At 55.9% G+C, this 27046-nt stretch overlaps 1 protein-coding gene across 1 annotated transcript in view; it reads right to left on the bottom strand.

The window, feature by feature from the left end:
* Window positions 1–463: 463 nt before the first annotated feature.
* COL11A2 (collagen type XI alpha 2 chain) overlaps window positions 464–27046 on the bottom strand; it is a gene marked incomplete at its 3' end in the record, with an annotated part of 28569 nt that continues 1986 nt past the window's right edge. Inside the window, 65 exon segments of the mRNA XM_084257626.1 lie at window positions 464–604; window positions 1269–1475; window positions 1768–1880; window positions 2433–2700; window positions 2810–2863; window positions 3047–3082; window positions 3398–3451; window positions 3583–3690; window positions 3924–3977; window positions 4083–4136; window positions 4218–4325; window positions 4584–4637; window positions 5118–5171; window positions 5302–5355; window positions 5528–5581; window positions 5961–6068; window positions 6384–6437; window positions 6590–6643; window positions 6841–6894; window positions 7151–7204; window positions 7432–7539; window positions 7693–7746; window positions 7855–7908; window positions 8045–8152; window positions 8277–8384; window positions 8618–8671; window positions 8855–8944; window positions 9097–9204; window positions 9626–9679; window positions 9898–9951; window positions 10052–10105; window positions 10211–10255; window positions 10372–10425; window positions 10507–10551; window positions 10645–10698; window positions 10973–11026; window positions 11966–12073; window positions 12385–12438; window positions 12627–12671; window positions 12763–12816; window positions 13022–13066; window positions 13302–13355; window positions 13490–13534; window positions 13729–13782; window positions 13933–13977; window positions 14385–14438; window positions 14568–14612; window positions 14690–14743; window positions 14943–14996; window positions 15175–15228; window positions 15332–15385; window positions 15467–15520; window positions 15683–15739; window positions 16025–16111; window positions 16560–16634; window positions 16961–17023; window positions 17240–17281; window positions 17415–17474; window positions 19642–19821; window positions 20517–20579; window positions 21208–21285; window positions 22084–22275; window positions 24748–24910; window positions 25654–25864; window positions 25998–26141. Of these exon segments, the coding sequence (XP_084113752.1) occupies window positions 464–604; window positions 1269–1475; window positions 1768–1880; window positions 2433–2700; window positions 2810–2863; window positions 3047–3082; window positions 3398–3451; window positions 3583–3690; window positions 3924–3977; window positions 4083–4136; window positions 4218–4325; window positions 4584–4637; window positions 5118–5171; window positions 5302–5355; window positions 5528–5581; window positions 5961–6068; window positions 6384–6437; window positions 6590–6643; window positions 6841–6894; window positions 7151–7204; window positions 7432–7539; window positions 7693–7746; window positions 7855–7908; window positions 8045–8152; window positions 8277–8384; window positions 8618–8671; window positions 8855–8944; window positions 9097–9204; window positions 9626–9679; window positions 9898–9951; window positions 10052–10105; window positions 10211–10255; window positions 10372–10425; window positions 10507–10551; window positions 10645–10698; window positions 10973–11026; window positions 11966–12073; window positions 12385–12438; window positions 12627–12671; window positions 12763–12816; window positions 13022–13066; window positions 13302–13355; window positions 13490–13534; window positions 13729–13782; window positions 13933–13977; window positions 14385–14438; window positions 14568–14612; window positions 14690–14743; window positions 14943–14996; window positions 15175–15228; window positions 15332–15385; window positions 15467–15520; window positions 15683–15739; window positions 16025–16111; window positions 16560–16634; window positions 16961–17023; window positions 17240–17281; window positions 17415–17474; window positions 19642–19821; window positions 20517–20579; window positions 21208–21285; window positions 22084–22275; window positions 24748–24910; window positions 25654–25864; window positions 25998–26141 (5123 nt within the window).

Here is a 27046-nt window from a genome sequence, read left to right as displayed (position 1 = left end):
CTGAGAAAAACCATGAGGCCAGGATGAGGGTGCGGGGCTCACCCCTGGAGAGTGCAGCCTCCAAAGTTCGCAGAATTTTGTTGGCATTTCTCTTTATCTTTTTTGTTATTTTGTTTTCCACTCTTTAAATAATTAATATAATTACTTTTAAATACAAAATACACAGTGTCCTTTCTCTTCTCTTCCTCTTGTTTGGGGTGACTGGGAGATGAGTTTTAAATAAGGATTTCAGCTGTCTTAACAGGTCACAGGCTCCAGGGGGGAGGGCCAAGAGCCCCAGATGCCACCCCCCGGGGTTTCCTGGCACCCACTTCACCCCTCCCTGGACTGCCCCTAACAGGGGGCTCTCAGTGCCCTGGCCCAAGGCCCCCTAGATGGTGAGGAGCCCTCTTGGAGGTGGCACGGAGATGATGCTGTGGGATTCCAGGTGGGCCTGGATTTGATGGACAGGCTCAGAGAAGTCCTAGCCCATGAAGCAAACAGGCCCCAGCAGCACCCCTCCCCGCCTTGTGGGAGCCCCCAGATCTGAGAAGGAAGCGTCCAACACAGGCAGCTGCTCCAGCACAGGGGTTCGCACTTCCAGCACCGTCCGGCCCTGCTGTGTCTTAAGAGAGAGATGGAGAGGCAGTGAGCACGGTGGAAGCGCGCACACCCCACAGTTCCCCTGACCTGAGGCCAGGCTCACCTCTCCTCTGAGCACCCGAGATGCTAATCCCCCAATTTTTCACATGGTCAGTCTTGCTAAAACTTCTTCCAGAGAGTCAGGATTGGTAAAGCTGGGAAGGTGGAGTGTGTGCATGTGTGTGTGTGTGTGTGCACATATGCATGCACACATGTGCTTGTGAGCCAGTCCATGTAGCTTTGGGTTTGTCCTTGAGATGATCTGCATGTGGCAGCTGTAGGAGTCTGTGCACCTTTGTGGGTGTAACTGTGATGACAGCTGACATGATTCCATATGTGTGTATACCTGTGTGGCTCTGTCCAGGCAACTCTAGGAATGTACAGATTGGGGGTGTTGGTGTGTCCCTGTGCCTTTATGGAGGATATTTGTACCCCCATATGCCTCTTCTGAGCCCATATGATACTGGGTGATATAGCTGCGTGCACAGGGGCACACTAGCTTCTATCCTTCCCACCCGCTTTACCCCCATTTTAGCTCCCACAGGCATATCATGCACTGGGAAGCTCCCCTTGGATGCCCATACCCAAAGGGTCTTCCTCAGCCTGATTCTGGGGCCCACCCCTACCCAGCTCTTCCTGGTGCCCACCTGACAGCCATCTCTGAATTCCTTGACATAGGGGCTAGTCTCTGGGCTCAGCTCATCCTCATTGGCCCCCCGGAGCCTCAGGGGGCCATCCCGGGCCACCCCAGTGCAGGGGTAGGAGACATCCTGGTGAGCTGAGACACTGAGCAGCCGCAGGAAGGTGAGCTGGACCACGCCGACGGGGGAGCCTTCTGAGTCCACATAAGAGAACTGGCAGGAAAGAGTCTGTGTCAGGGCAGAGAGCTCCGGAGCATCTACAGAATGGGGCGGCTGAGCCAGGGTCACGAGCAAGGAAGGGGTAGGAGGATGGGCCAGAGTGGGAGCCAGGGGCCTGGGGGTCAACAACAGGCAAACTTATCTTGGGTTGTCAAGGGAAGGAAAGGGAGCAAGGAATGGAGACAGGTCAGCAGGCTCTGTACTTGTTGCAGGAGCCAGAAACCACTAGGCCTTGATGGGGTACAGCGTGGGGCAGGGTAGAGGGCAGTCAGGGGTCAGCTCTCACTTGCGTGACATCATCCCTGGGTGTCACACAGGTTTCCCCTCCTGCTGTAAAGTTGCAGAAAACCCGGAAGGCGTCCCGAGCACAGCCCTGGTTGGGGTCCACCCAGTAATCTCCTGTTGGGCCAGAGAGAGGGGAACATCAGGGCCCCCAGGTCTCAGACCCAGATGTTCTTTGCACCCATGTTCCTACACCCCCCCCCCATTGCTCTAAGCCCACCCAGCCCTCCCCACAATGCTGTCTCCCAATCTTTCCGCTCTCCCACCTGAGCCCCATGATACAGACCACCCTCCCTCAGTTTCCCTCATCACATTACACCCCTGCCCTATCTCTGATGTCCCTGTCCCAACAGGAACCCCAGGCTCCTCATGGGAAAAGACAGGGACACTGACACGTCATACTGGAGCAGTGCATGCAGATAGTTGGCACATGTGTCCAGCTGTGTAAATGCACACTCGTGTGTTCCAATGTGTATGTTTATCTAGTCCAGTAGATGTGCTGGTAGGACCATACAGTAGCTAAAGTACTGAAATTCTTCTGACCTGGTTGGTAAAAAACAACTGTTCCAAGCCCCTCAACCCTCACCCCTATCTCAACACCTTCCCCAAGGCCCCACCAACATGCATTCTGCTTGCCCATTCTGCTCCATCCCTGCGGCCAGCACTGACCGTCGGGCAGCTCCGGGTGGCAGAGTTTCAGGTCCTGGCAGGTGCGAGCAGGGCTGTCCTGTGTCCCTGTCGGCCGTCTCATCTGCTCAATTTCTTCCCGCAGGGAGTCCAGGGAGCCAAAGATTTCCTCCAGCCCCCCAGGACTGCCCGGGGCCCCCCCAGTCGGCATGGCCTCATCTTCTTGCATCAGACGGCTACCGTCGACTGAGCGCCGAGTCTTCTTGGGCATCTGGATGGGCAGGGGCTGGATCACCTCGCCTGGAGGGCCCTGGGAGGAGGGACAGATAGAAAGGAAGAGAGGTGAGTGTGAGGGTGACGCAGAAAACAGCAGGGCAGAGGGGGGCTGTCAGAAAAGCAGGCCCTGACTCATAACTTACCGGGTGTCCTGGAGGGCCCTGGACACCCTTCTCTCCCTTGGGTCCAGCTGGGCCCTGCAAAGGAGTAAATGCGGTCATGAAGGAGTTAAGGAGTCATGTGATCAAGTTCATATCGGGGTCAAGTCAGCCTCTAGGATAAGCTGAGGGGCTCCCTGGGAGAGAATGTTTGTTCTGGAGAGACAGTGTCAAGTCCAGCCGGGGAGAGGGGCAGAGCTCAGAGATGGCCGCGTCACTTACTGTGGCTCCTTTGGCTCCTTTGGGGCCAGCAGGTCCCTGTGAAATGAGGAACAAGGAAGAGATAAGGTGGTCACCACAGGGGGAGGTCAGGACATGGAGGAATGAGAGGCAAGATGCTGAGTCCACACAAGTAACAGGAGCTACTACAGGAGGGACAGGCCAGAGGGGACATGGGGGTGATGGGAAGGCCCTGGAAGGAGGAACAGGAAATGCTGCAGGTCTAAGGACTCAAGGGGTTTCCAGGGCCTGAGCTCCTTCAGATCAAGGTTGCCATGGAAACCATTAGGGGATTATGGAGGGGAGAGCTGTAGGGCTTAGGAGATTTAACCAGGGAACAGATGGGGTACTCACAGGGAGGCCAGGGGGACCTCCAGGACCAATGGGGCCAGATGCTCCTGGAATACCCTAGGAAGGAGAGGGGCCTGCTTCAGTGGGGTCCTCCTCCTCACTCCCACCTCAACCCACAGCCGACTCTCCACCCAATCTGAATCCCTACCCCCATCCCCGCAGACCTCCCAGCACCCTCCTCTACTCACTGTCTCTCCCTTCTGTCCAGCGGAGCCCTGAGGGCCAGGAAGTCCCCGATCACCCTTCTCTCCCTGTTCCCCAGGAGGGCCGATCAGTCCAATGAGACCTGGGTGACCCTAGAGAAGGCACAGTGGTCAGCAGATGCAGAGAGATGACATGTGGATGCAGAAGGAGCCCAGAGAGGGCCTCAGGCCAGAGCAGGACTGTGAACAGCTATCACCGAACAAGATCTCACCCCAAAACTGGGGTGCTGGAGGCCTGGGGCACAGCAGTGGGCACTCGAGGCCCCCATAGGTTTCAGGGGTAAAGATGAGGGAAGACAGCTGGAGACATATCTGGTGTCACTCACCTTCTCTCCCTTGGCTCCAGCATCTCCTCTGAGGCCAGGAAGCCCTGGGGGTCCCTGTTAGGAGACAGGAAGAGATGGGATCAAGCTCTCCCCAACTTCCTCCAGGGCTTCAATTCATAGGCTACTATCCCAGAGGGCCCACCCATTCCAGTCACTCACCACAGGACCTGGAGGCCCAGCCTGGCCTGTAGCCCCAGGACGGCCTTGTTGACCCTGAAAATTTGAGGGGACCACAGAGATCAGGGGTGTTCCCAGACCATACCCCTCCCACCCCAGCCAAGTTCCATGACTCACCACTGAGCCTGGAAGCCCCCTCAGACCATCAGGGCCAGGCTTTCCTGCTGGGCCTGCAGGACCCACGGCACCTGTCTTCCCTGGGGCACCCACAGCACCAGGATCCCCCTGAAACACACACAAGGAGAATGTCCTAAAGGGAAGAGGGGGGGCAGGTGGGTGGACATAGAGAGTCCAAGACAAAAAGGGTGCGGCGGGGGGTGGGGCCAAACCTCAACAGCCCCAGAGCAGGAACAAAGGTAGGAGACCCCATCCCCAAAAGGGGTACACAATGGGTGGGGGTGGACATGGGGAAAGGCATCTCAGGAACAAGAGGGGTGGGAAGACAGAGGAATGTTCCAGCATCCAGAGCAGCCTTTCCCTCACCTTGGCTCCCTTCTCTCCTTGTCGCCCCTCAGGACCAGGCGTGCCAGCAGGCCCCTGCAGGTGGAGGCAGAAAGAAGAGTAGATGAGGCAGGAGGTGGCCAGGCTCAGTACATGCAGACACACACACCGGCCCAGGCCCAGGCCCAGTAGTGGAGGCCGAGTGGTGATGGTGAGAGCCGGTGTAGCTGCACCAGCAGCTGAGACATGGAGTAGCTCTGTGCATTTGGAGAACAGCCACTTGTGTGAACACCAGCAACTAAAGCGTTAAAGCCTGGCCCTGCCAGAGCCTCCAGGAAAGCCAGCTCTTTCCTCCAGTGTCCATTCTGATTGGTCAGCACACACCACCACCCCTGGCTCGAAATACATGCCAAAGCCCAGGAACAAACACTCACATCTGTGCAGCATACTTATAAACACACCTGCCCACACATGTATACGGGGACAGCCCAATACCAGGCATCTGCCACTGCCCCATCCTCCATGTACCCTGCCCAGGGACTGCCCCTCAAGATCCCAGGTGTCCAGCCTGCTTACCCGCTTTCCAAGTGGTCCAGGGGGCCCATTCTCCCCAGTGGGACCAGGGGATCCCTAGAGAGGGAAGAACAGGAGTGGCTGTTTAGTCAGAAGCCAAAGGACCCCCCAGGATTGGAGACAGAAGTAGGGTGAGAGGTCTGAAGGCTGGGGCTCAGTGGTGGGGGAGGGGATACAGGTCACTCACAGGCTGTCCTGGCTCGCCATCCTCTCCACGATCGCCTTTAGCACCATCCTGGCCCTGCAAGGATGATGCAAGGTCAGGTGAGGCCCCACTTGACTGGCATCACCCCAAAACTGCCAACCCTCCTCCCCTCTGCCTCCCCTGCCTCCCCTCCCCCAAGCCTGTCAGCCCCACGGAGGCCTCCGTAGAGGGCCCCTCCTTGCCCTGTCCCCCTCTGGATCAGACTCACCCGAGGGCCACCTTCTCCAGGAGGGCCAGGGTCACCAGGAAAACCAACAGGACCCTAATCCAGGGGAGATCAAAATTCAGGGTCACAGCTCCCTAAGCCCATCCAGGGCCAACACAGACCCCCAAGGGCACATGCCATTCTATAGGCAGAACCCACCTATATCACCCTGGCAAGAGGGTTTCTTGAACCCGTTTTCCCCCACCTCATGCCTTCTTATCTTTTAGGGTATTTACCAGAGGGCACCTCTACTTTATCATTCTCTGGATCCTGGGCCCTATACCTCCCTACCAGAAGACCCCATCCCCAGAGACTTCCTCCCACGTATCCCCCTGCTTTGGGCTCCCCTCACTCCAAAGTCCTCACTCACACACACCCATATTCCCAGGTCTCCTGTTCACAGGGCCCTTCTCTCAGGTCGGTCCCCCAAACTTACAGGGTTCCCTTTGGGGCCGTCATCTCCAGTGGGACCTTTAGGCCCTGGTGGTCCTGCCTCTCCCGGCTGCCCAGACTCTCCTTTCTCCCCGCGCTCCCCGCGTGGACCCTGGAGGGTGTGCAGAGGGTACAGACGGCCCCAAAGGGGTCTTGAAGATCAAGGATGCAGCTTCGGCCTCCTCCTCATCCCCTCAGAGACAGCGGGAGGCACACAGAGTCCAGCCCACAGGGGAGTGCAGGGCCCTCTTCCCTTCAGGCAAGGCGGGCAGGGCTCCCAGAGGGAGACCAGGCCTCAGAGCACGGCTGGGGGCACAGACTCCTGGGCTGCGGAGGAGCACCAGCTCAAGGAGGGCACGGGAAAAGTGGAGTGGAGTTGAGGGGGACAAAGGGGACTTCAGAATGGGGCCTCACAGTTACCACTCACCTTGACACCTGGCTCGCCCTGGACCCCTGGAGATCCTGACTCTCCCGGCTCCCCCTGCAAGGAGATTGGGGTCAAAAACCTCCTCTGCCCCCAAATCCTGATATTCCCCAAATCTCATACTCTTTTCTCCCTGCCCCAACCAAAATTGGTATAAGTTCAACCCTTATCCCCACAAGACCATTCACCCCCTTCCCAGTCACAGTTACCTTCTCTCCTGGGGGGCCCAGGTTCCCAACACCTCCTGGGGGACCTTGTGGACCCTGGAAGAGGAACAGACATAGGGATCACAGCTTAGGAGGTGCCTGGACATAGGTGGAGCCTGCCTGAGGGCCCAGGGAATCGCCCCAGGCCAGGGCTTGCCCTTCATCTGAGAAAGGACTAGAGCTGATAGTCTGGGGAAAAGGAGGCAGAGGACTGGCCACGCCGATCTGAAGGGACAGGGGCCAAGAGGACTCACGTCAGCTCCATTGGGTCCAGCTGGGCCTCGAGGTCCTGGGGGGCCAGGTGGTCCCTGGGGAGAAGTAGATACAGCCGTGATGCGGAAGGGGAGGAGAGAAAGCATGATGGCCACGTGTGAATGGCAAATGGCAGGGGTTGGGTCAGGCATGAAGGAAGAGGGGCAGCCAGGGTAGAGGAGTGGTGGGGGACCTCACCTCACCCTCTGTCAATGGTGGTGGGGTGTTGGGGTGGGGCTGGATGGGGAGGGATGACAGTAGGTAGGGCTGGGGTCAGGAGAGGTCACACACCATCACTGGGGTCACACTCACCATAGGGCCCACATCGCCTGTTTCTCCCTTCTCCCCCGAGGGGCCTGGCAAACCCTGTGTAGCACACACAGCACAGACCCAGGTGACCCACCTACCCAAAGCCCAGCCCCAAGCCCCCCAATTCCCTTCCCCTCAAATGGCACATGCACTCCTATTCCTCCCAGCTCCCCAGTCTTCATCACCAGAGGTCGGGGTCTGGGGCAGACATCAGCCCTGGCCTAACCCCACCTCCTCAGCCCCTGGCTCCACCTCAACTCACAAGACCCTCCACCCCGCCTTACCTGTAGGCCAATGGGTCCTGGGGGCCCATTGAATCCTCTTGTTCCTTCATCACCTTTGGCTCCAAAGTGTCCCTGGGGTCCCCGAGCTCCGGGCTCCCCATCAGCTCCCTGAGGTGGAGGGAGGGCAGGGATGGGACACAGAGATGGCCCCAGGTCAGGTGTTCTCTGTCCACAAACCCCCCACAGAGCCGGCAGCAGGCCCAGAACCCCTAACTCCCACCCTATTCCCCTCAAGGCAGAGGGGAATAGCACGTCACTCACCGCTGCTCCAGGCTGCCCCACAGGACCAATGGGTCCAGGGGGTCCAGGAGGGCCCTGGGGAGAGAGAGGAGAGTCAGAGATGTCAGGACGTCAGGATGGAGAGAGAAGCGTGGTGGGAGCGAAGTTAAGGTCAGAGGTCAGAAATCAGTCATGGACACTTACGTGTTCACCCTTGTTCCCTTTGGTGCCCTTCTGTCCGGGATCTCCCACCTCACCCTGGGGGAGAAGCCAGATGAGCTATTAGAGACAGGAGCTGGGCAGAGCGGGGCGAGTAATGGGACAGGCGGGGCGCCATGCCAGCCCAGTGGCCTCATCAGGAAAGAAGACAGTCCCGGGTAGTTGGACCCCTCACCTTGTCTCCATCCTCTCCTGCCACACCTGGGGGCCCAGCGGGACCAGGAAGCCCCACAGGACCCTGCACCCCATCACGGCCAGTTGGACCAATAGGACCCTTCTCACCCTGTGGGAAGTGAAAGAAAGAGTGATGGCCTGGAGATAACCCTGACCCTCAAAAACCCCCACAGGAAACCCTCTGTGACCCAGCAGGCCCCTCCCCAGTATCTCCCCAAGGGCCCTGCACTCACCGGGACACCCTTTTCTCCAGCTGCTCCAGGGGGCCCCTGAGGTCCTGGGCGCCCTGGGGGGCCAATGGGTCCACCTGATCCTGCTGCACCTCGCTCCCCAGGGGAGCCCTGAGACAGGAGATGGAGTCAGACCCCAAAGAGGCGACAACATCCCACCCACACAAGAGGACCCCCCAACTGCAGTTCCCAGGGGAACAGCACAAAGGGAGTTGGTTGTAGTTGGCCCTATCCCCCTCTGCTGGCCCCACAGCCCCACCTACATCCAGATGCCACTCTGCATCCTTCCTCTCTCACCCCTTTCCTGGTTCCTCCCCTCTTCCCTCAAGAGACCCCAGACTCACTGCAGGGCCAGGAGGACCAGCTGGACCTTCATTTCCCTTCAAACCGGATCCACCCTAGGAACCAGAGATGTGGGGCAACAGATGTGAGATGGGAGGGTGGGACTCCACAGGACAGGAGTAGAGGGCTGTGCAGAGGAGACTGAGAGGAGACAGGCTGAGATGGGTTGGGGGTGGGGTCTCTGAGGGGTGCCAGAATGCAGTGACTTCTTATAACCAGAGGGCTGGGGTCACACTCACAGCTGTGCCTGGAAGGCCTCTCTCTCCTGGGAAGCCCCTCAGACCAGCAGGTCCATCCTTCCCCGGTGCCCCTGGGGGTCCAGGGTCACCCTAAAAGAAAATGAAAGGTGATGAAGCACAGTCATGCTCCCAAATTGGGCAGTCATCTCTGACCACCCCCCCCCCCAAGTCCCTAATTATCTGTTCCCTTCAATACCCCAACTCTGGTCCCCCATGTCTCCTCTGACCAGCCCTTTACTGACCTTTGTTCCTTCTTTGCCAGCTGTTCCAGTCAGTCCCTGCTCTCCAGGGGGACCTGGGGGGCCAGGGTGACCTCTCTCCCCCATGGGCCCAGATTCTCCTGCTGCTCCCTGGGAAAGAGCAGAGAGACTCCAATTTCAGATGCCTCATGCTACTGTTTGTCCCAAGATGCTACCATGGCCATCCTAAAATACCCCTCAAGAGCCCCTTTATCCCTGTCCCAAAGTTATTAGGAAATCCTGGGGTTCTCCTAGGCAGCTACGCCGATTTTAGGCCCATGTGGAGGAACTACACCACCTTGTGTCCCTGTTGAAGAACTGCCTCTTCTTTGAGACATGAGAAAATTGAAATTGGCCTAAGAAACAGGCTTAAGTTCGGAGTCCCTTCTCTAAATCCCAACCCCCACCACCTACCCCACCCCAGGGGTACAGGGGAGGCAAAGCAGAGGCAGGGCATTTCACTGGGAAGAGGGACAAGGCGGTAGGACGACTCCAGGGTCTGGGGTCCTTTCTTTCCAGAGGGCAGGCGTACCTGAGGCCCCACCACCCCTGGAGGACCAGGAGGGCCGGTCTTCCCTTGGAAACCCTGACAAGAGAAGACAGAGCAGTCACAACACACAGTCAGGCACAGCCTTTGTGAGATTGTCCCAGGGTTCCTAGAGGCAGGGCAGGGTCACCACCATGTCCCTGACCCAGGTCTGAACAGTGCCAGGATCCTCTCCACCCTGCCAGGACAACCTCCCTGGTGGACCTTCCAGACAGCTCTAGAGTTTGAGGGTCTGAAGGGGTGAGGGCATCGCTTACCACTTCTCCTCTCTGGCCAGGGTGTCCCGGCAGCCCATCTTTCCCAGGGGGTCCCTAGGAGAGGTTCAGATGTCAGGGGGACTCTAGGCTAGAAGGGGATGGAAAAGAAGGACTCACAGAACCAAGGTGGGTCAGAGGTCAGAGGTCAGCTTACGGGCGGTCCTTTGGGGCCAGGAAATCCGCTGGGGCCCTGAGGTCCGGGGAGACCCTAGAAACAGAAACGGGAGAGTCAGGAGAATAGGGAGGGGCACTAGGCAGGGGACACAGCTCTTCTCCTTGGGTGCTTTGGACAAGAGGCTGAAGTCACACTCACCCTCTCTCCGGGGGGGCCGTGGGGGCCATCACCACCTGATGTTCCCTGTGGAGGGAAACAGAGTGAGAGGAGTTATTTTCTTGGTATCTGGAGGTCGGAGGAGTTGAGGGGGGCCTGGGTTTAGGGGCAGATATGGCAGAAATGCTGCCAAGATCACTAACCTTAGCTCCAGACTTCCCAGTGGCACCTCGAGGTCCCCGCTGACCCCGCGGACCCTAGAGAGAAAGTGGGGAATTGTCAGAAAGACCCCAATGCTACTCTGGATCCTGAGACACATGCCTCCCTGCTGCACTCACCGTGGGGCCCCTCTCTCCCCGAGGCCCGGATTTCCCCGACAGGCCCTGGTGGGGACAAAGCAGAGACAACACACATCACCCAGGCTGCGACCCCCACAGAGGCGTCCTGTCCTCACAGCCTCTCCCTGCCCAGCTTACCCGCGCTCCCTTCTCTCCACCGGCTCCAGGAAAACCAGGAAATCCCAGGGATCCCTGGTGAGGATGGAGAAGGGGAAACATTGAGAAGTCAGGGATGGGAAAGGCCTGGAAGGGCCAGGGGGGTCAGGGGAGGGGCAGGAAGGCGGTGTGGGAGACCTGGGCTCTGGCCTTGGGCCAACCCCTGCTGCCATCTGAACCTCTGTTCCCTCATCTGCGGAATGGGGGCAGGCTAAACTCCCACAAGGTCCCCCACTGCTCTGTCCAGTGCTTTCTGAAACCAGTGGTCTGGGAAAGGAAAAGAGGGGTCACAAGTGAGGCCTCACATCACCTTGGGACCCTGGCGTCCAGGGTAGCCAGGCAGACCAGGAACACCCAGCTTGCCCTGTGGAAGAAGAGGGAATGATTAGGAGGCAGATTCCCCAGGGGCCTCAGCCCTCAGCACTGGGGCCAGTCCCCACCCAGCTCTACTTTCCACCAAACCCCCAGCCCTGGCCCTCATTTCCCGCCCCAGGGCTGCCTGACTTTTGTAACCTCTCCTTCCTGAGGGAATTCTCCTGACTCCAGCACTGAGTGTGGAGACTAAAGTCTTGCAGTTCCACCCAGCCCCCAAGTGTCAACCTCAGCCCCCTCTTCGCCAGCACACATTGCTGCTCCCCAAGACCAGCCAGTTCCTCATAGACCTCCATACCACAAGGCCCACCTCTGCCCCTTGGCTCATGCTCCACACAGACCCAATTCCCCAGCACGCACCCCCTACACCCCTATCCCCAGGTGCTTCGGGGCTGTCTTTCCAAGACAGATGTGGAACAGATGTTGAGAGCAGGAACTCTGCAGCCTGACTAGTTGGGCCCAAGCCTCGGCTGGGTCCCTCATTGGCTGTGCAGCAACAAGCATCCTAACCTGGGGGACTGTAACAGGACCTGCCCCACAGCATTCCCCTGACCAGGTCGCCAGCAGCCCACAGAGCTTGTGCAGTGAGAGCGCAGAGGGTCTCAGCCTCACCTCTTCTTGGACCCTCCTTACTCCTCCTGCTCTGAGTCTGGGCACATTTCACTCTGCCCTGCACCTACAGTTTCCCTCCGAGACCTCCATGCCTTGTCCCCATCCATCTAGTAAACACTCATGACAGGGATTTTCTGTATACATATCCCCCTCAACCCCTCCAGTGTCCATAGGTGCCAGCTACAGAGAGGAGCATAATTAATGCATGGTCACCTTTGACTTACAGACATCAGGTGTGGGTGCCCCCAGGCCCACCCTGGCCCCAGTGCCCAGGTCCTCTTGCCCTCCACACAGGCACAGACCCCTTAGCACCCATCACCTTCTCTCCCATGAGCCCAGTGGGCCCAGGGTCTCCAGTGGGTCCAGTGCGTCCTTTCGGCCCCTCAGGACCATCCTCTCCCCTGGACCCAGGGACGCCGACCTCGCCCTGGGTGAGAGGATTGGAGAAGTCAGTGTCGGGGATGTGGCATGGGGTTGGACCCCAAGAGGAGAGGTGGGCCCCAGTGAATCCCCATGGAGTGGTGGGGGGGCTAGAGCTATTGCAGGGAGAGCTGTGACAGGAGGACCGTTAGGGCACAGGCCCTGGGGTCGTCATGCTGCAGGGGTCAGTCTCTACAGAGAGCAGCACACTGGAGATGGGGAGATGGGGTGTCAAGGAAGTAGGCTGGCAATTGGGGCTCCAGCGTGGAGGATCACTGGGACACAGAGTTGGAGGCCAGTGTGGGGGTTTCTACTCACCCTGTCACCTTTCACACCCATGTCACCTTTGAACCCAGGAAAGCCATCCTCGCCCTGAGAAAGATGGGGGCGAGAAGACACCACAGATGACAGAGCTCCAGGGAGGGTAAAGCAGAGGAGTTGAGAGAAGGTGGGTAGAAGGGGTGGATGTTGGGAGGCGGGACAGGGTGGCGGTGAGGAAAAGGGAAGGCGGAAGGGCTGGCGTGGGCTGGACAGCTGGGGAGTCAAAGCACACCACTCACCTTTTCACCCTTATGACCTTTCAGACCCCGAATTCCATCCACACCCTACAGTTGGGGGGGGGGTGTAGAGACAGAGATCAGGGAATGGCGTTTGGGTTGGAAGGGCTGAGCTCCCCTGACCGCAGCCCTTCTTTACCTTGACACCTCGAGGTCCCGGGTATCCCAGAGGACCCTGTGGTCCAGATGGACCCTGGAAGGAGAAAGAGAGGCATCCATGAAGGAGTCTCAGGGTGTCACTGCGGGGGCCGCAGGAGGTGGGAGAAATGGCAAGGACCACAGGGCCTGGGGCTAAGATGTCAGAGCCGCATGAATGAGGAGACAAAAATCCCAAGGGGAGTGGGGCCCAGGGTGGCAGAGCTTCCATTAGGGGATGAGAGCAGGCATGGCGATCTTACTTGGTTTCCTTTGGTTCCAGGGGGACCTTCCTTCCCAGGGTGACCCTTGGGACAGATGAAAGAGAATGTGACCACAGGCCCCCATCGCCTTTTTTGCACCCAAACTTCAACCCAAATCCCCCTGTGACATAACCAAGCCGACTGACCGTGGGCAGGCCCCACCAGTGACCTCCCAGGGCAAGGGACTCGGTGTGGACAGTCAGTGAGGACTCTTGAAGGTCACTCACCAGCACGGAGGGACAAGGGTGGGGGTTGGAATAAGAAGTAGGGACCCACTCACCGGAGGTCCATCAGAGCCAGGCATACCAGGGAGCCCTGGTTTTCCTCGAGGCCCCTACGGGAAAACAGGAGGCTCAGGGTCACAGAGGTGTCAGCTCTGAACATGGCTAAAGTCCCAACCAGGCATTTAGGGCCCTCCCCACACCCCTTCTCAGACATCCGCTGACCCCACATCACCTAGTCACTTACCTTCTCTCCATGGGGGCCAATGGCACCCTGGGGCCCAGGAAGACCCTACATACAAGGAGAGAGAAGTTACGGGGGCCTCGTGGGATGAGTCCGTTTCTCCTCCAGCCCACACCCTCGACTCAGAGTATGTGTCAAGTCTTGAGACCCTTAATTTTCCATCTCTATCTGGGATCTGACTGACTTTGGAAGCCCAGGGGAAGTTGCTGAGGTTGGGGGAGGGGACAGACAGGACCACTCACCTGAGTGCCAGGAGTACCTTGTTGTCCAGGAGGTCCTGGCTCTCCCTGGGGCCCCTAGAAACAGGCCACCAGGCAGGGGTCAAAAGGAAGTGGTAATAGAACAAAGAGGACAGGGAGCCAAGTCACATTGGCAGGGACCAAGAGGACAGGACCCAGAAGAGGCAGAGAGTCACTCCCCTACCATCCCTCCTGTCCCCCACTCACCAGGCTCCCTTTGGGACCATTGGGACCATCCATGCCTCGAACTCCCTGAAACATGAGCGGGGCGTGAGCAGGGCAGGGCTGGCCCTGGGAGATCTGTGGTTTCTGGGAGGCCCAGCCATTCCAGAGGGTGAGCAGGGGTCAGACCTCTAATTCATCCCTAACGTAACCAAACATAGCAGTCCCAGATCCACAGGGCGTAGGTCTGAGGGTTTGTGGGTTTTGTTTTATTTTCCTTGAGGATTTTTCCTTTCTTCTTTGTGGCTCTGGCCAGAGCCTTTGGTGCCCTGCACCACCAGGCCCTGAGAGGGCACCAGGGGGTGAAGACTGAAGCAGGGCTGGGGGTGTGGGGGTGGGGGGCAGCCAGGGAGGAGGAGCTGGAAGGGAGGGGATGGGGAAGGAGGAAGGGTGGAGCATTAGAGAGGTCAGGTCAAAAGTCAGAGGCAGTCACATACCGGAGGTCCAGGAATACCAGGTGGGCCTTTGGGGCCAAGGAGACCTCGTGGTCCCTGCATTCAGGTGGGGTGGGGGGAGAATGGCATGCGTGGGTAAGAGAACTATGTGTCCCTTTCATGCCCATATCCTTCCTCTGGCATCCTCAGAGTCCCCGCTCCCAGTCTGAAGCCCTGAAAACTCACCGATTCTCCAGGCAGTCCCCGAGGCCCAATCTCCCCATCGTCTCCCTAAAGGAGGAGGACATGGTAAAGAAGCCATCTTCCAGACCCCTCCCACCCCCAGCCTCTGCCCTGACCACACTCACCCGCTCTCCATCCTCACCAGGGGGGCCAGACAGGCCCTGCGCACCAGTATCACCCTGGAAAATGGGCAAACAGGAAAGATGGGACTCAGTCCCCAACACAGGCAGACACAGCCTGACCCTTTCCATTAACCAACCAGCCTCATTTAATGGGCTCTTGCTGAGACCCTCAGCCTCCCTCCCTTGCCTTGACATCCTTCCCTCCCCCCTTCACTGTACTCACCCTCATCACAATACCCTACCCTCCAATACTCACCCTGTGTCCCTTCTCCCCCGGTAGACCTGGGAGTCCATCAAAACCTCGGTCACCCTAAGGGGAAGGGGGGAAGCCCAAGTGAGGTCCCAGCCCCTTCCCACCACACCCCTCTGCACTGCATTCTGAACGGGGAGGAAATGCTACGTGGGGGAACCTGGGGAGCTGGTCATCCCCATAAATCAAATGAGCTCAGGTGGGACCAGGGAAGCAGAGAGGAAGCCACGTCTGTTACCTTCACTCCAGGTTCCCCAGGCATTCCTCGGGCTCCGTCAGCGCCTGCTCGGCCCTGCAGGGACAAGGGAATGTCAGCACAAGTGGAAGCACCGGAAGCACCTTCCAGCTCCACACCCGCCTCCTACCCACTCCCATCCCGCCCCCAGCTCACTCACCCTTCGCCCAGCCTTGCCAGGGGGGCCTGTGAGTCCCTGAGGTCCTCTGGGGCCCTGTGAGGGAGAGTCAAGGGTGCGTTAATGGAGATTCAGGGGGAGCCACTGATCTGTGAATCAGCTGGAAAGGGGTGTCACCTGAGGTCCTAGGTCTCCAGATTCTCCTTTCAGGCCAGGGCTCCCAGGTTGTCCCTGTGAGAGAGAGGATAGTGATGTTGAAGCATGCACCGGATAGTAACCTCAAATCCCTCCCCAAAGAAGCAAAATAATTTTCAATTTGATCTCTTTCCAGAACTATCCATGCCCCCCCACATATAAACACAGGATTCTCTAACCAATACCCCACTCACTCACCAAGGGGCCAGGGCGGCCTGTGTATCCCATCGGACCAGGGGGGCCACGGAGTGCCAGCTAGGAATCAGGGGAGACAAAGAGCTGAGGAAAAGGCAGCTGGAGAACTCCCCACCACACACACACACACACACACACACACACACACACACACACTCCAAATTCACCTCTGCACTCAATCCTGGTTCCACTGCCCTATATTCTCTCCACGTTTCCTCTCAGTCCCAAACCAACCCAGGCCTTCCCTTACCCTATATTCACTCCAAACAGCCCTTCCAACCCCTCCTAGAGTCCACCCTTCCCCGCCACACCCCTCTCCACGAAGATGCCCCCAGCCCTACTCACCCGTGCCTGCTGCAGAATTGCCTGGGCCTGGGCCTCCTGGGCTGCCACAACAGGGCCCTTCTCACCCCCACTACTACCAAACCGGAACTGAGGGGCAAGGAGAGAAGGTTCAGATTCTCTTCCAGGAAATCCAAGTGGCCCTTGTGGCCAGAGGGGTCATCCAAGATTTCTGCCCCATCCCCCAGGTTCTAGGTCACACCCATGCCCTCTTCCAGGGCCCTTCCCAGAGGTTTTCAGAAGTTCAAATCCTGTCCTCTTCCCCTACTTTCTAGCCTCCTTCTCCTAAAAGCCTCTCCCTTGGTTCTTGAGCTCCTGAAATAAAAGATTTTCCATCTGGTTTTTGATGATCCAAGTTTGGTTCTAAATGATCCAAGTTTGGGTCTAGGTCACTTCAAAAGGCCCAGTCTCTCCAATCTAAAGAGATCAGTCTCTTTGAGACAACGCCTTAGCATCCTGGCCTTCCAGTTCTTGGTGACACAGCACCATCCCCCTGCCCTCCCCATCAGTTCATTCCAAAGCCTGGAAGACAACTTACTGGGAGCATGAGGGATGTGCCGGGAGGGCCAGGGGCCCCATCAGATCCAGGGAGCCCTGCTCGGCCAGGGGGGCCCTGAAGTAAGGAGAGAAGGAGGAGAGGTGATAGATGGGGGGATATAGGAATCCTGGCATCGTTTTGCAAGTCTCCTCAAATGGACAGATATAGATTTCCCTAGATCTTTCTGGAGCCCCCTCCCCTCCATGGAGAAAAATAAGGGTAAGACACCAGACTATTCCCCTCCCCAACCAGCCCCTCTGCCCTTCATTCTGATTGCCAGGGAGCACACCAGCCCCTCATTCATTAATCGCTAGCTAATGAGGAATCACTGACTTGGTACCCGTGTTGGGTACTAGTGGCTTTTCTGTAGGCCTCCCCCAAATGCATGGATAATCCCTTACCCTCTCTCCAGGGTCCCCAACTGGACCTGGGTTGCCCTGGATGCCAGGAGGACCAGTCAATCCCTGAGGGACAAAAGAGGTGGGAGTCAGGTGCAGGCGTTCAGACAGAAAAGGGTATGTGGCTGAGGGGTGGTGCCTACATAAGGGATTTGGGAAAGTTTGTCTGGAAGGAGCTCAGGAGCTCTGAGAAGTTCTGGGAATGTGGGAAAGATACAGGGGAGTGTGTAGGAGAGGCCTCTGGAGAAAAGAATGGAGGTTAACATATCACATTAGACTCACCGCAGGGCCTTCTGGGCCAGGGGGCCCCTCCACTAGCATACCCTGGGGAGTCAAAGGTTTAAAGTCAGAGGCTACAGGAGCAGTGTGCGCACGTGTGCGCGCACACACACACACACACATACACACTTCTTCCTTCCCTTCCACCATTCTCAGCTCATTGACCAGTGTGACTTACAGGTTCCAGCACTGCAGGCTCCCCCTTCTCTCCCTTCAGCCCCCGGGATCCATGGGCAGCCTGAGGGAGACACACATGTAACCCCCAGTGGGACCAGTGAGCAGCCAGGACACCAGGACTGCCCCATCCCAACCCCCACAACCCCCACCTTCATTCCCAAGTCCCCTGGAGATGTCCCAGACCCTACTTCCAAATCCCCAGCCCACCCCCAAGGCACCCTCCCCAACAGCTCCTTCCCAAAACAGATCTCAGTCAGACAAGAAACCTCAGGGCCCCCCTCCCCGGCCTATCTCAGCAAACAAAATCTCATCTACACAAGAACCTCTTTTAGAAAGTTTTCCATATCCTCCCTGGGATTCCAACCCACACCCCAAACTTCCCAAATCCTCTTCTAAAGAACCCCACCTAGGCCCCAAACTCCCTCTGAGCCCAGGAATCCTTAGAACTTTAAGGAGTCATTAACTTCCTCACCCTTACCCCAACTCACCAAATAAGAATCTCTTCCAAGATAGTGGGTAGATTCTTATTTGGGCTTGGAGGGAAGGCATAGATCCATATGAGAATCTGATGCAATCTATGGAAACTTTCTCCAGAAAAGAAAAACTGTATGCCTTCTACATAGGATTTTGCTTAGACTTTCAAGAGTTTTACAAGTTAAAACCTCTCCAGAGGTTAAACATCCATACCCTAAGTAGATTTGGAGGTTAATCCCTACTGATTTTCCAAACTTAGACTTTGTAACAAGTTTTTGGAAAAATACAGCTCTTGGGCTATTGTTCAAACCCTGGAGCAGACCCTCCCTAAAGTCCCCTCAGTTTCTCTGCCAGCAAAGCTGCTCCATTCTTGCTTTGGCACCTCCAAGCCCACCAGCTCCCTCTCTTCCACTCAGATGCCCACCCCCAGCTCTAAGGCCAGAATCAAGGTAAGGGCGAGGAGAACGGAGGACATTCAGGACCACCCCTACTCTCCCAACAAAGATCTTTAGAACCCCCCCCTCCACTGCCATCCTGATCAAACAGTAATGATCAATTCCCAAACACCCCCATGCCCCAGATCAGCTCCAAATTTCTAAAAAGCAGCACAAAGGAAAGGCAGCAGAGTGTCAAGGGTGGCGAGATGCGAGAAGGGAGATGTAGGAGGAGCAGCAGGGTAAGGAGGCAGCTCTAACTGCAAGGCAGGCAAAAGATGAAATAGAGTAGATAGGAAATATCTCAACTGACGAGGAAAGAGATTGACGACATGGCACACGAAAGAGACAGAACAAAGGGACAAATACTTAGAAGCAAGAATGATGCCAAGGCCAAGGAAAATTAAACAAGATGGGTAGAAATTGAACTGGACAAACAGGAAGTGGCGGGACAGAAGGAAAGCAGCCAAGAAAAGAGGATCCGGGAAGTGGACTTTCAACAGCAACATGGCTACCAGGACCGAGAGAGAAAAGGAATTCACAAAACAGACAGAAAGGGGAAAGGCACTATGACAATGAAATGCAAGTCTTCCAGAAAACACAAACATCAAGGCTAGTGCACACAGGAAATGGCCATGATAATATCTAGGTCCACAATGGAAGTTTTATGATTTGAATGACCTGAGACACACAGGAAATGGCTTATTATCAAAGGAAATTGTCCAATATTGGAGGAGGTAGGAGGGTGAGATCAAAGGAAACTGCCACAGACAGCATGATAAACTAGAGCCAAGATACAAATAACAAGTCTCTTTCAGTCCAATCTGACACAGTCACCGAGATGGACTACCACGGCTGGCACAGACAAGACAAGAGGGACAGACAGAAAGAGACCTAAGTCAGAAAATGTGACATAGGAAGCCAGATCATTTAGCAGCAACATGAATAAGAAATTGTTTTGACCAAGAAGAAATGATGGTGACAGACTGAAAGTGGACACGAGGGGCTTGTTGACTAAAAGCTTTATTACATCAGCTTGATTGAGACAGGAAGTGGCCGAGAAGACAGGAAGTGACCGTAGTTTTAAAAAAGAAAAATTGCCCTGGGCAGAAAGACCCAGAAAGAGTCAGAGCATAAGACATTTGGCAAGGGAAGGCAGGAAGTAATCTTTTCAAGCACATACACTTCACGTGAACAGAAATAACAAACCACCAATGGGAAGTAGCTCACAGCCAACAGACAATACTTGAAAACAACAGGAAGCGACCCTTCTAGCTCTCTCTGCAGGTCAAGGATGGCAGAGGAGCTTCTTTCACTTACGGCTCCTGAGTGAGCTGTCTCCGCAGAGAGGGCAGGGCCAAGCTCCGTCTCCTCGCGATAATCGTCCCCATAGCCATAGGCGTAATCGTAGGGCCCTGCTGGGGGGTCTGTGCCACCCTCCCCATATTCCTCTGTCAGGAACCTGTCGGCTGTGGAGGGGACCTGGAGATCTGTCTGCTCCTTCCCGAGGACGGGTAGGGAGAGGGGTAGACAGGGGCATTAGGGCTGAGAGGAGGTTTCCCCTGAGACCCGGGGTGTGCCAATTTCTAGCCCAAAGGATTCTGAGGGTAATTGGGTCTGGAGATTTTCTCCCAAGAAGAGCAAGGAGTGGTTGCCTAGAAAGGGGATGACCATGGAAGGCTTCAAATGAGGAGGGATGTCCAGAAAACGGGCTCAGTAGAAAGAAATGAAGAACAGAAGGGCGGCCGGAGGGCTGGACATGGAGCATATAGTCCAAGGGGTCCAGATGGTCCTGGACCCCTTTCTCTCTCATGCGAGACAAAGGGGTCCGGGAATGACCAAAGAAATGGAAGGGAAGATGGGGAGAGGAGAAAAAAGTGAGCATTGGATAGAAAGATGACTCCTGGGAACAGAAATAGAACAGTAAAATCATTTGGCACCAGTACATGGAGAGGAGGGTACTCCAGAATCAGAGGACAAGGGAAGCAGACACAGACACTGACAGAAAATGGCTGTACCGAGAAACAAGCAGACCAGGGGGCCTGTAGTGACCAGAAGACAGGAGGCCACAGATGGGGATGACGAAGAGCCCTCCGGCCAGAGGAGGGGCTGACTCATCAAGACGACAAGGGGCCAGGGGAGTGGGTGACAGATGCCCACGGCTCCCAGTGAGGTGAGGGTGGGGTTGGAGTTACCTCCTCAGGGGGTGGCAAAGGACTTGACTCCAGGATTCCTTCCTCTTCTCCTGGGATGGGGTCCTAGCCCCAAGTGGAAGGGGGAGAAGAATAGCAAGGGGCAGGGAGGAAGGAGAAAGGTTAGCGGGAAGGGAGGCAAAGCAGCACCTCGTTATCCCCTGAGAACAGTGTGTGTGCTGGGGGGTGGGGGAAATCTCAGATCTTGCAGTCCCTTGGAGGGGGGACAGTGAATCTCCAAGGTGATAGAGATTTAGGGGCAGAGATCTGGATACCCCGGCTCTACCTGCCGGTAACCGCTGCCTCTGGTCCTGGGGGGGGCCCGGGCAGTGGAGGGAGCTGCCCTCCGAGCTGGGCTTCGGGAGGGGGGAGGCTGGCCCCGTGCTGGGCGGGAACCTCCAATTCGAGAGGGCCTCCGGCCTGATGAGGGGGACGCCTGCCTGGCCGCTGACCTCTTGGCAGGTGGGGTAGGCTTTCGGGGAGGGGTCCGACGCCCCCTGGGGGAAGGGGGAGCCCTGTGTTTGGGGCTTAGAGGGCGCTGCAGCAGAGAGACATGAGAAGGGACAGTGAGGAAACTCCCATAACCTAAATGCACAGCGTCTCTCCCAGCTGATGCCAGGGGAGGAAGGTGGCACAGATGTCTGCAAGGTGTGGTGGGAGGAATGGGAGGAATGAAGGGGTCCCTCAAGTTTACCTGATAATCAGGGGTCGTTCCCGCAGTCATCTCATCATAATAGGGGGGTTCGTAGTCATAGTAGACCGACTCAGTGGGCTGGGGTCAGTGGGGATAGGTAGGAAGGGAATTGGGGGGGCAGGGGAGGAAAGGGAAATGAGGAGGTAGGGTGGGAGTTGAGGTGGGGACCAAAGGAGAGGTTGGGGGTCAGGAGGGAGATGGGGAGGGGTGGGCCCCGCATGTGGGACAAAAGCAGACACAATTAAGAGATTGGCCCCCCCCCTTCATACCATTTACCCCAGATCATATCTGTCAACCTAAAAATCTGGACCTCACCCTATTCAGAGTCTCCTTTCCTTCCCTCCCACCTTATCCTGCACCTCCAAGTGCAGGGGCCCAGAGACAGTCCAGCCCCCAAGTCCCCTCAGCCCACTGCTCCTTTGGGATTCCCTCTGTCACTTCTTCCCCATTTCTCCCCCAGGCCTTACCATTTGAACTGCTTTCTCCCTGTCTCTCTCTCCCTACTCTGCTCTCCCAGCCTCCAAGTCTGTATCCCCACTCTCCACCAATCTCTTAATTCAAGGAAGGGATGGGAAACCCAATTCCAGGAAGACTGGAAGAGGAGGAGACACAAGCAGGGGACACAGCCCCCAGCCAGGAATTCTTCATAATGACTCTTTTTATTTTTAAATGAAAATAAAAAGGCTGATGAATGAGGGCGAGGAGAGAGCTGGGAGCTGGGAGGCATGTTTGGGGAGGGGAGACAGGGAAGGGAGAACAGGAGTCTAAAATAGGATGGGGAGCTCTGGAATATTGGAGGAATTCTCCTAGGGAGATGTCTGGGTGTCCTCCCTCCCTGGGGTGTGCTGCAGTTGAGGGTTCTCCTGGCTCCCTCACCTGTCGCTGGGGTTCCTGGTTCTGTGGCCTGTGAAGTCTGGATGGTTGCTGCTTTGGAGACCTCTGGGCTCTGCGAGATTGTTGGTTCTGAGGTTTCTCCGTCCAACTCCCCTCACACTCCAGATCCTTCTGGTCACAGGAGTCATAGGCAGCTTGCACCCCCGGGACAATGACAAGCTCCTGGACATCACCCTGCAAAGACATGAGGAAGAAACAGCAATGGAAGGAGGCAAAGAGGCCTTCAGAGGCAAAAGGGACAGGCTAGAACAAAGGTAGGGTCCAATCCTAAGTAAAACTGTATCAGGAGAGAAGGTCATTATCAGTCTCCCCATGTGCCCTGCCCTTTCAAAGGCTCTTCTTACTCATCCTCCCATTGGCCCCTCACCACTGGAAAAGTCCATACAACAAGGATCTCTGTGTCCATTTTTCAGATATAGTCTATTCTGAAATGCTTAAGGCAGCAATTACTAGCCCAAGGTCACCTGCGGTGGTAGGTAGAATTCAGGCCTTCCAACTCTAAATTCAATAGACTTTGCCTCTTTCCTGCCCTAGTGGGTCATGCATGAGCCTTCTCACAGGAGTTTCTGAAGACAGAGGCCCAGGCTTAGTTGGCAGAGATGATAAGAATTCTCAGGACCTCTAGAAATGGGGGCCCAGGGAGTCACTTCCAAATTCCATTTATTTGTGCCCACACATGGTGCTTAGCACACCCTGTCTTGTTTTATAGTTTTAGGATATTACCTCATCTCCAGAGTCAAACTGGGAACTCCTTGGGCTAATTGAGATCTTGTGTTACTCTGTGTTCCCAATGGCAATGGCATAGCAGGTATTCAGTAAATGTAGACTGGCTGAGTGGGCTGAACAGATGGATGGATGGGTGAGTGGATGGATGGGTGGGTGGGTGGATGGATGGATGGATGGATGGATGGATGGATGGATGGGTAGATGGATGGATGGATGGATGAGTAGATGGGTGGGTGGATGGGTGGATTGGTGGATGGATGGATGGATGGATGGATAGATGGATGGATGGGAAGGTAGATGGGTGGATGGATGGGTGGATGGATGGATGGATGGATAAATAGGGACACACTGACTGGATTTTGAATGAATGTATGTAGGGGTGGGTTGGTAGGTAGATAAATGGAAGGCAGAGAGTAAGTGGAGACACACTGGTAGGTAGGTGGATGGAAGTGACTGTGGGTGAATGAATGGTTGGATGGGGAGACAGTGAATGAGGAGATAGGAAGGTGAATGGACAGGCGGGTACATAAACGCTTACACGCATGGGTAGATGGAGTAGGTGGGTGAATGGTTGAGTGGATAGATGGAGGGATGGGTTAAAGACGATGGAGGGTTTAGAAGATTAGATGGGCTGTTCAAAGAAGAGAGGGGGCCTCCCTGGTGGTACAAGGGGTTAAGCACCACTCTATAAAGCTAGCTGCAGCCCCTGCAGCATGAGTTCAATCCCCGGCCAGGGAGATACCCACATGGTGCTGCAGACCTCTCCTGACTCACCTGCTGCTTCCCTCAGCAGTGTATTTCAGTCAGTCTGCCTGTTCTGTTCCCCACTCTGTCTCTGGTGAATCCTCCCACCTCCATACCTCTGGCCTGTACCCCAGTTCTTGTATGAATAAATGAATATATCTTTTAAAAAAGTAAAGTAGGGGCTCCCGGGTGGCGCAACGGTTGAGTGCTGGGTTGCGAGGCAGCCCGCAGCCTCTGCAGTGCCGGTTCAATCCCTGGCCACTGGGTGAGGGCCCTACATGGCACGCAGACCTCTCCTGCCACCCGCTGCTCCCCTCAGCAGTGTGCTTCATCAGTCTGCCTGTTCTGCTCCCCACTCTGTCTCTGGTGAATTCTCTCACCCTCCTGCACTTCTGACTGTACCCAGTGCTTGTATAAATAAATAAATAAATCTTTAAAAAATAAAATAAAATAAAACTGAAGAAATTTCAAAAAAAAATTAAAAAATAAAGTAGAGAGGGGCAGAGTGGGGGTGGAGGGCGGGGAGGGAGTGTGCAGGTGTGTGGATACAAGCCTGAATGCTGGGTGAGTGTGAAATGGATGCTATGACTTGGTGATGGGTAACTGGACTGGTGGATAGATAGATCAGTTGAAAAGATGGATGGATGGACAAAATAATGAAGACTGGGCCTCCCTGGTGGCACAAGGGGTTAAGCACCGCACTATGAAGCAATCCACAGCCTCTGCAGCACGAGTTCAATCCCCCGTGGGCCAGGGAGCAACCCACATGGCGATGCAGACCTCTCCTGTCCCGCCCGCTGCTCCCCTCAGCAGTGTATTTCAGTCAATCTGCCTGTTCTGTTCCCCACTCTGTCTCTGATGAGTCCTCTCACCCCCCCACACACACCTCTGGCCTATACCCCAGCTCTTGTATGCATAAATAAATAAACCTTAAAAAAAACAAACAAACGAACTAATGAAGACTGAGTGACAGACTACGTGACTATGGATGGTCCTGCCATAAGTGGACCCCTAGTTTTCCTAGAGAGAAAATTAACCTTGAAGATAAAAAATAGAAATAAAATACAGGAAAAATGAAGGACTAGGCCATGGGAAGTTGGAATACTGGAGGCAAAAGTTGAGTGGACACAAATTATAGCACCAGAAATCCCTCCACTCTCAGATTGCTCTGGTTACCTCAAAGACTTCTTCATCCAGGATACGGGCACCAAAGATTATCACTCCACGGGTGTCCAATACCGGACGAACACTTCGGGGAAGGGGGCGGGTAACTCGCTTCTTACAGTCAACTATGAGGGTGACAGACTGACCCTTCACAGCCACAGCCACCCGGTGCCACCTGTCATGGGGGAGAGGTTCAAGTGACTGACCATAGGGGGAAAAGTCAAAGGGTTAGGGTGCAGTTGATGGAAAGTTTGGAGCCAAAAATACAGCAGCAATCACAAGACACTTTTTTAGTGCTTTCAAGGCACCAGGTACCATGAGATAATTTTCCCATTTGATTTTCAAGATTCTATTATCCCTATTTTAAAGACATAGAAACTGAGGCTCAAAAAAAGTCATGTAACTTGCCCAAGGTACAGAGAATCCTCCATGCAAAGATTTAAAATCTAAAGTCTAGGCTGGGCCTCCCTGGTGGCGCAAGGGGTTAAGCACTGCACTATGAAGCAGTCCACAGCCTCTGTAGCATGAGTTCGATCCTTAGCCGGCCAGGGAGAAATCCACATGGCAAGACAGACCTCTCCTGTCTTCCCCGCTGCTCCCCTCAACGGTGTATTTCAGTCAGTCTGCCTGTTCTGTTCCCCACTCTGTCTCTGGTGGATCCTCTCACCCCCCGCATCTCTGGCCTATACACCAGCTCTTGTATTGTATGCATAAATAAATAAAAATCTATAAAATAATAATAAAAATAAAGTCCAGACTTCGGGCTAGAAGGAAACAAAATAGTATGGGCAGTGGGTAGGTGAAGTGTGACCAAAAGGGTTGGCAGGGTTTCCTAGTTGAGGGAGTTCTGAGGATGGGATCCAGAAGAGAGCTCCTGAAAGTGTAGGCCAAGCAGACCAGAGGAGCAAGCTGACTTACTTGCCATCTGCTAGGCTGAGGCCTCGGAAGACCGGCTGAGCTGGGGGTCGAGGCCGTCCAGTCTGGTCCTCATACAGGAAGCGGACAGGTCGGCCAAGCTCCAGGCCCAGCTGTCGGACGCCCTGGGCACTGTAGAGGGTCAGGAGGGGAGCCTGCAGTCCAGGGCGGGTCCGGACAGCAGCCAGCAGAGAGAAATCTTTGGGGAAGCCTCCTAGTACCCGAGAGAGACACACCAGTGGAATCTTGGTAAAGAGAGCCATAAACCCCTTCCCTTCTAGAGTCTGGTCCCAGACCCCACCCCATGACCTCCTCCAGCTCCCCCTCATCTCCCACATCAACCATACCTGGGAAGAGCTGGCGGGTGGGTGCACTGAGCTGGGCAGGTCGGGATACTCGATAGGCCACATCAGCTGGACAGATGCCCCTCGCCTTCCGGACACCATCAGGGAGGGCGGGGAACCTCAGGGCCCGGAGCACATCCACAGGGGCTGTACCTGGGGGAGTCCAGGGGGTCAGGGGAAGGGATACACCCTCAGGTGAGTCTAGAAAGGGCACATTTGGGGTCTAGAACTCAGTTTCCTGGGGCTCAAACTCTCTGGGAGGTAAAGATGACCTCTTCCTTACTTGCTCAGGAATGGCCCTGAACAGAGGAAAGGAAACCAGAGTCACCTGGGAAAAGGCAGCAGTGGTGCTCCGCCTCCCCCAGCCCCCACATTCAGTCCCAGGCCCCGTCCTGCCCCTCCCCCTCCCAGGGTCTCCCTCAGCCCTGCTCTGGACTCACTCCATGCCATCTCTCTCAGCTTTCCTCAGATCTCGCCTCTGTGTGTCACTTACTCTCTTTGTCTCTGTGTTGGTTTTTCTGTCTCCCTGTCTCCCTGTCCTCCCCCACTGTCCTCACACTCTAACTTTTTCTTTCCCAGTCTCTCTCCCGCTCTCTCACTTCTTTTCCCTATCTCTCAGTCTCTCAGTCTCTGGCCCGTGTCCCGTGTCTCCAGCACAAACAACATCTGGGCAATCGATCACCCTGGGCACAGGAGGAGCAGGGGGGCGTCGCCAGGGAGGGAGCACAGGGGCAGTGTGGCCATGGGGAAACGGCTTCAAACTTTCCTGCTTCTTGAATTTGGGGAGGTGGGCACCAGATGAGGAAGTAGATACAAGACAAAGTCACCCCCCAGGAATCTGTGCCCCAGGCTTAGGTGATGAGCAGGGGGGTGGGAAGACTGAAGCTGCCACGCGGAACCAGAGCTGGTCCAGGGCCTCCAGCCACACATCTGTGGATCCCATCAGCATCCTTGCCCAAAATGCAGGCAAGCTCCCCGCACCTGGAACTTCTCCCCTGCCCCACAGCCCCCCACCAGCCCTGTCCACCTAGAATTCAGCTTCATAAGGTTCA

This window comes from Talpa europaea (genome assembly GCF_964194135.1).
Source record: "Talpa europaea genome assembly, chromosome: 2".
NCBI classification, from domain to species: Eukaryota; Metazoa; Chordata; class Mammalia; order Eulipotyphla; family Talpidae; genus Talpa; species Talpa europaea.
This window is presented reverse-complemented; position numbering and strand designations above follow the sequence as displayed.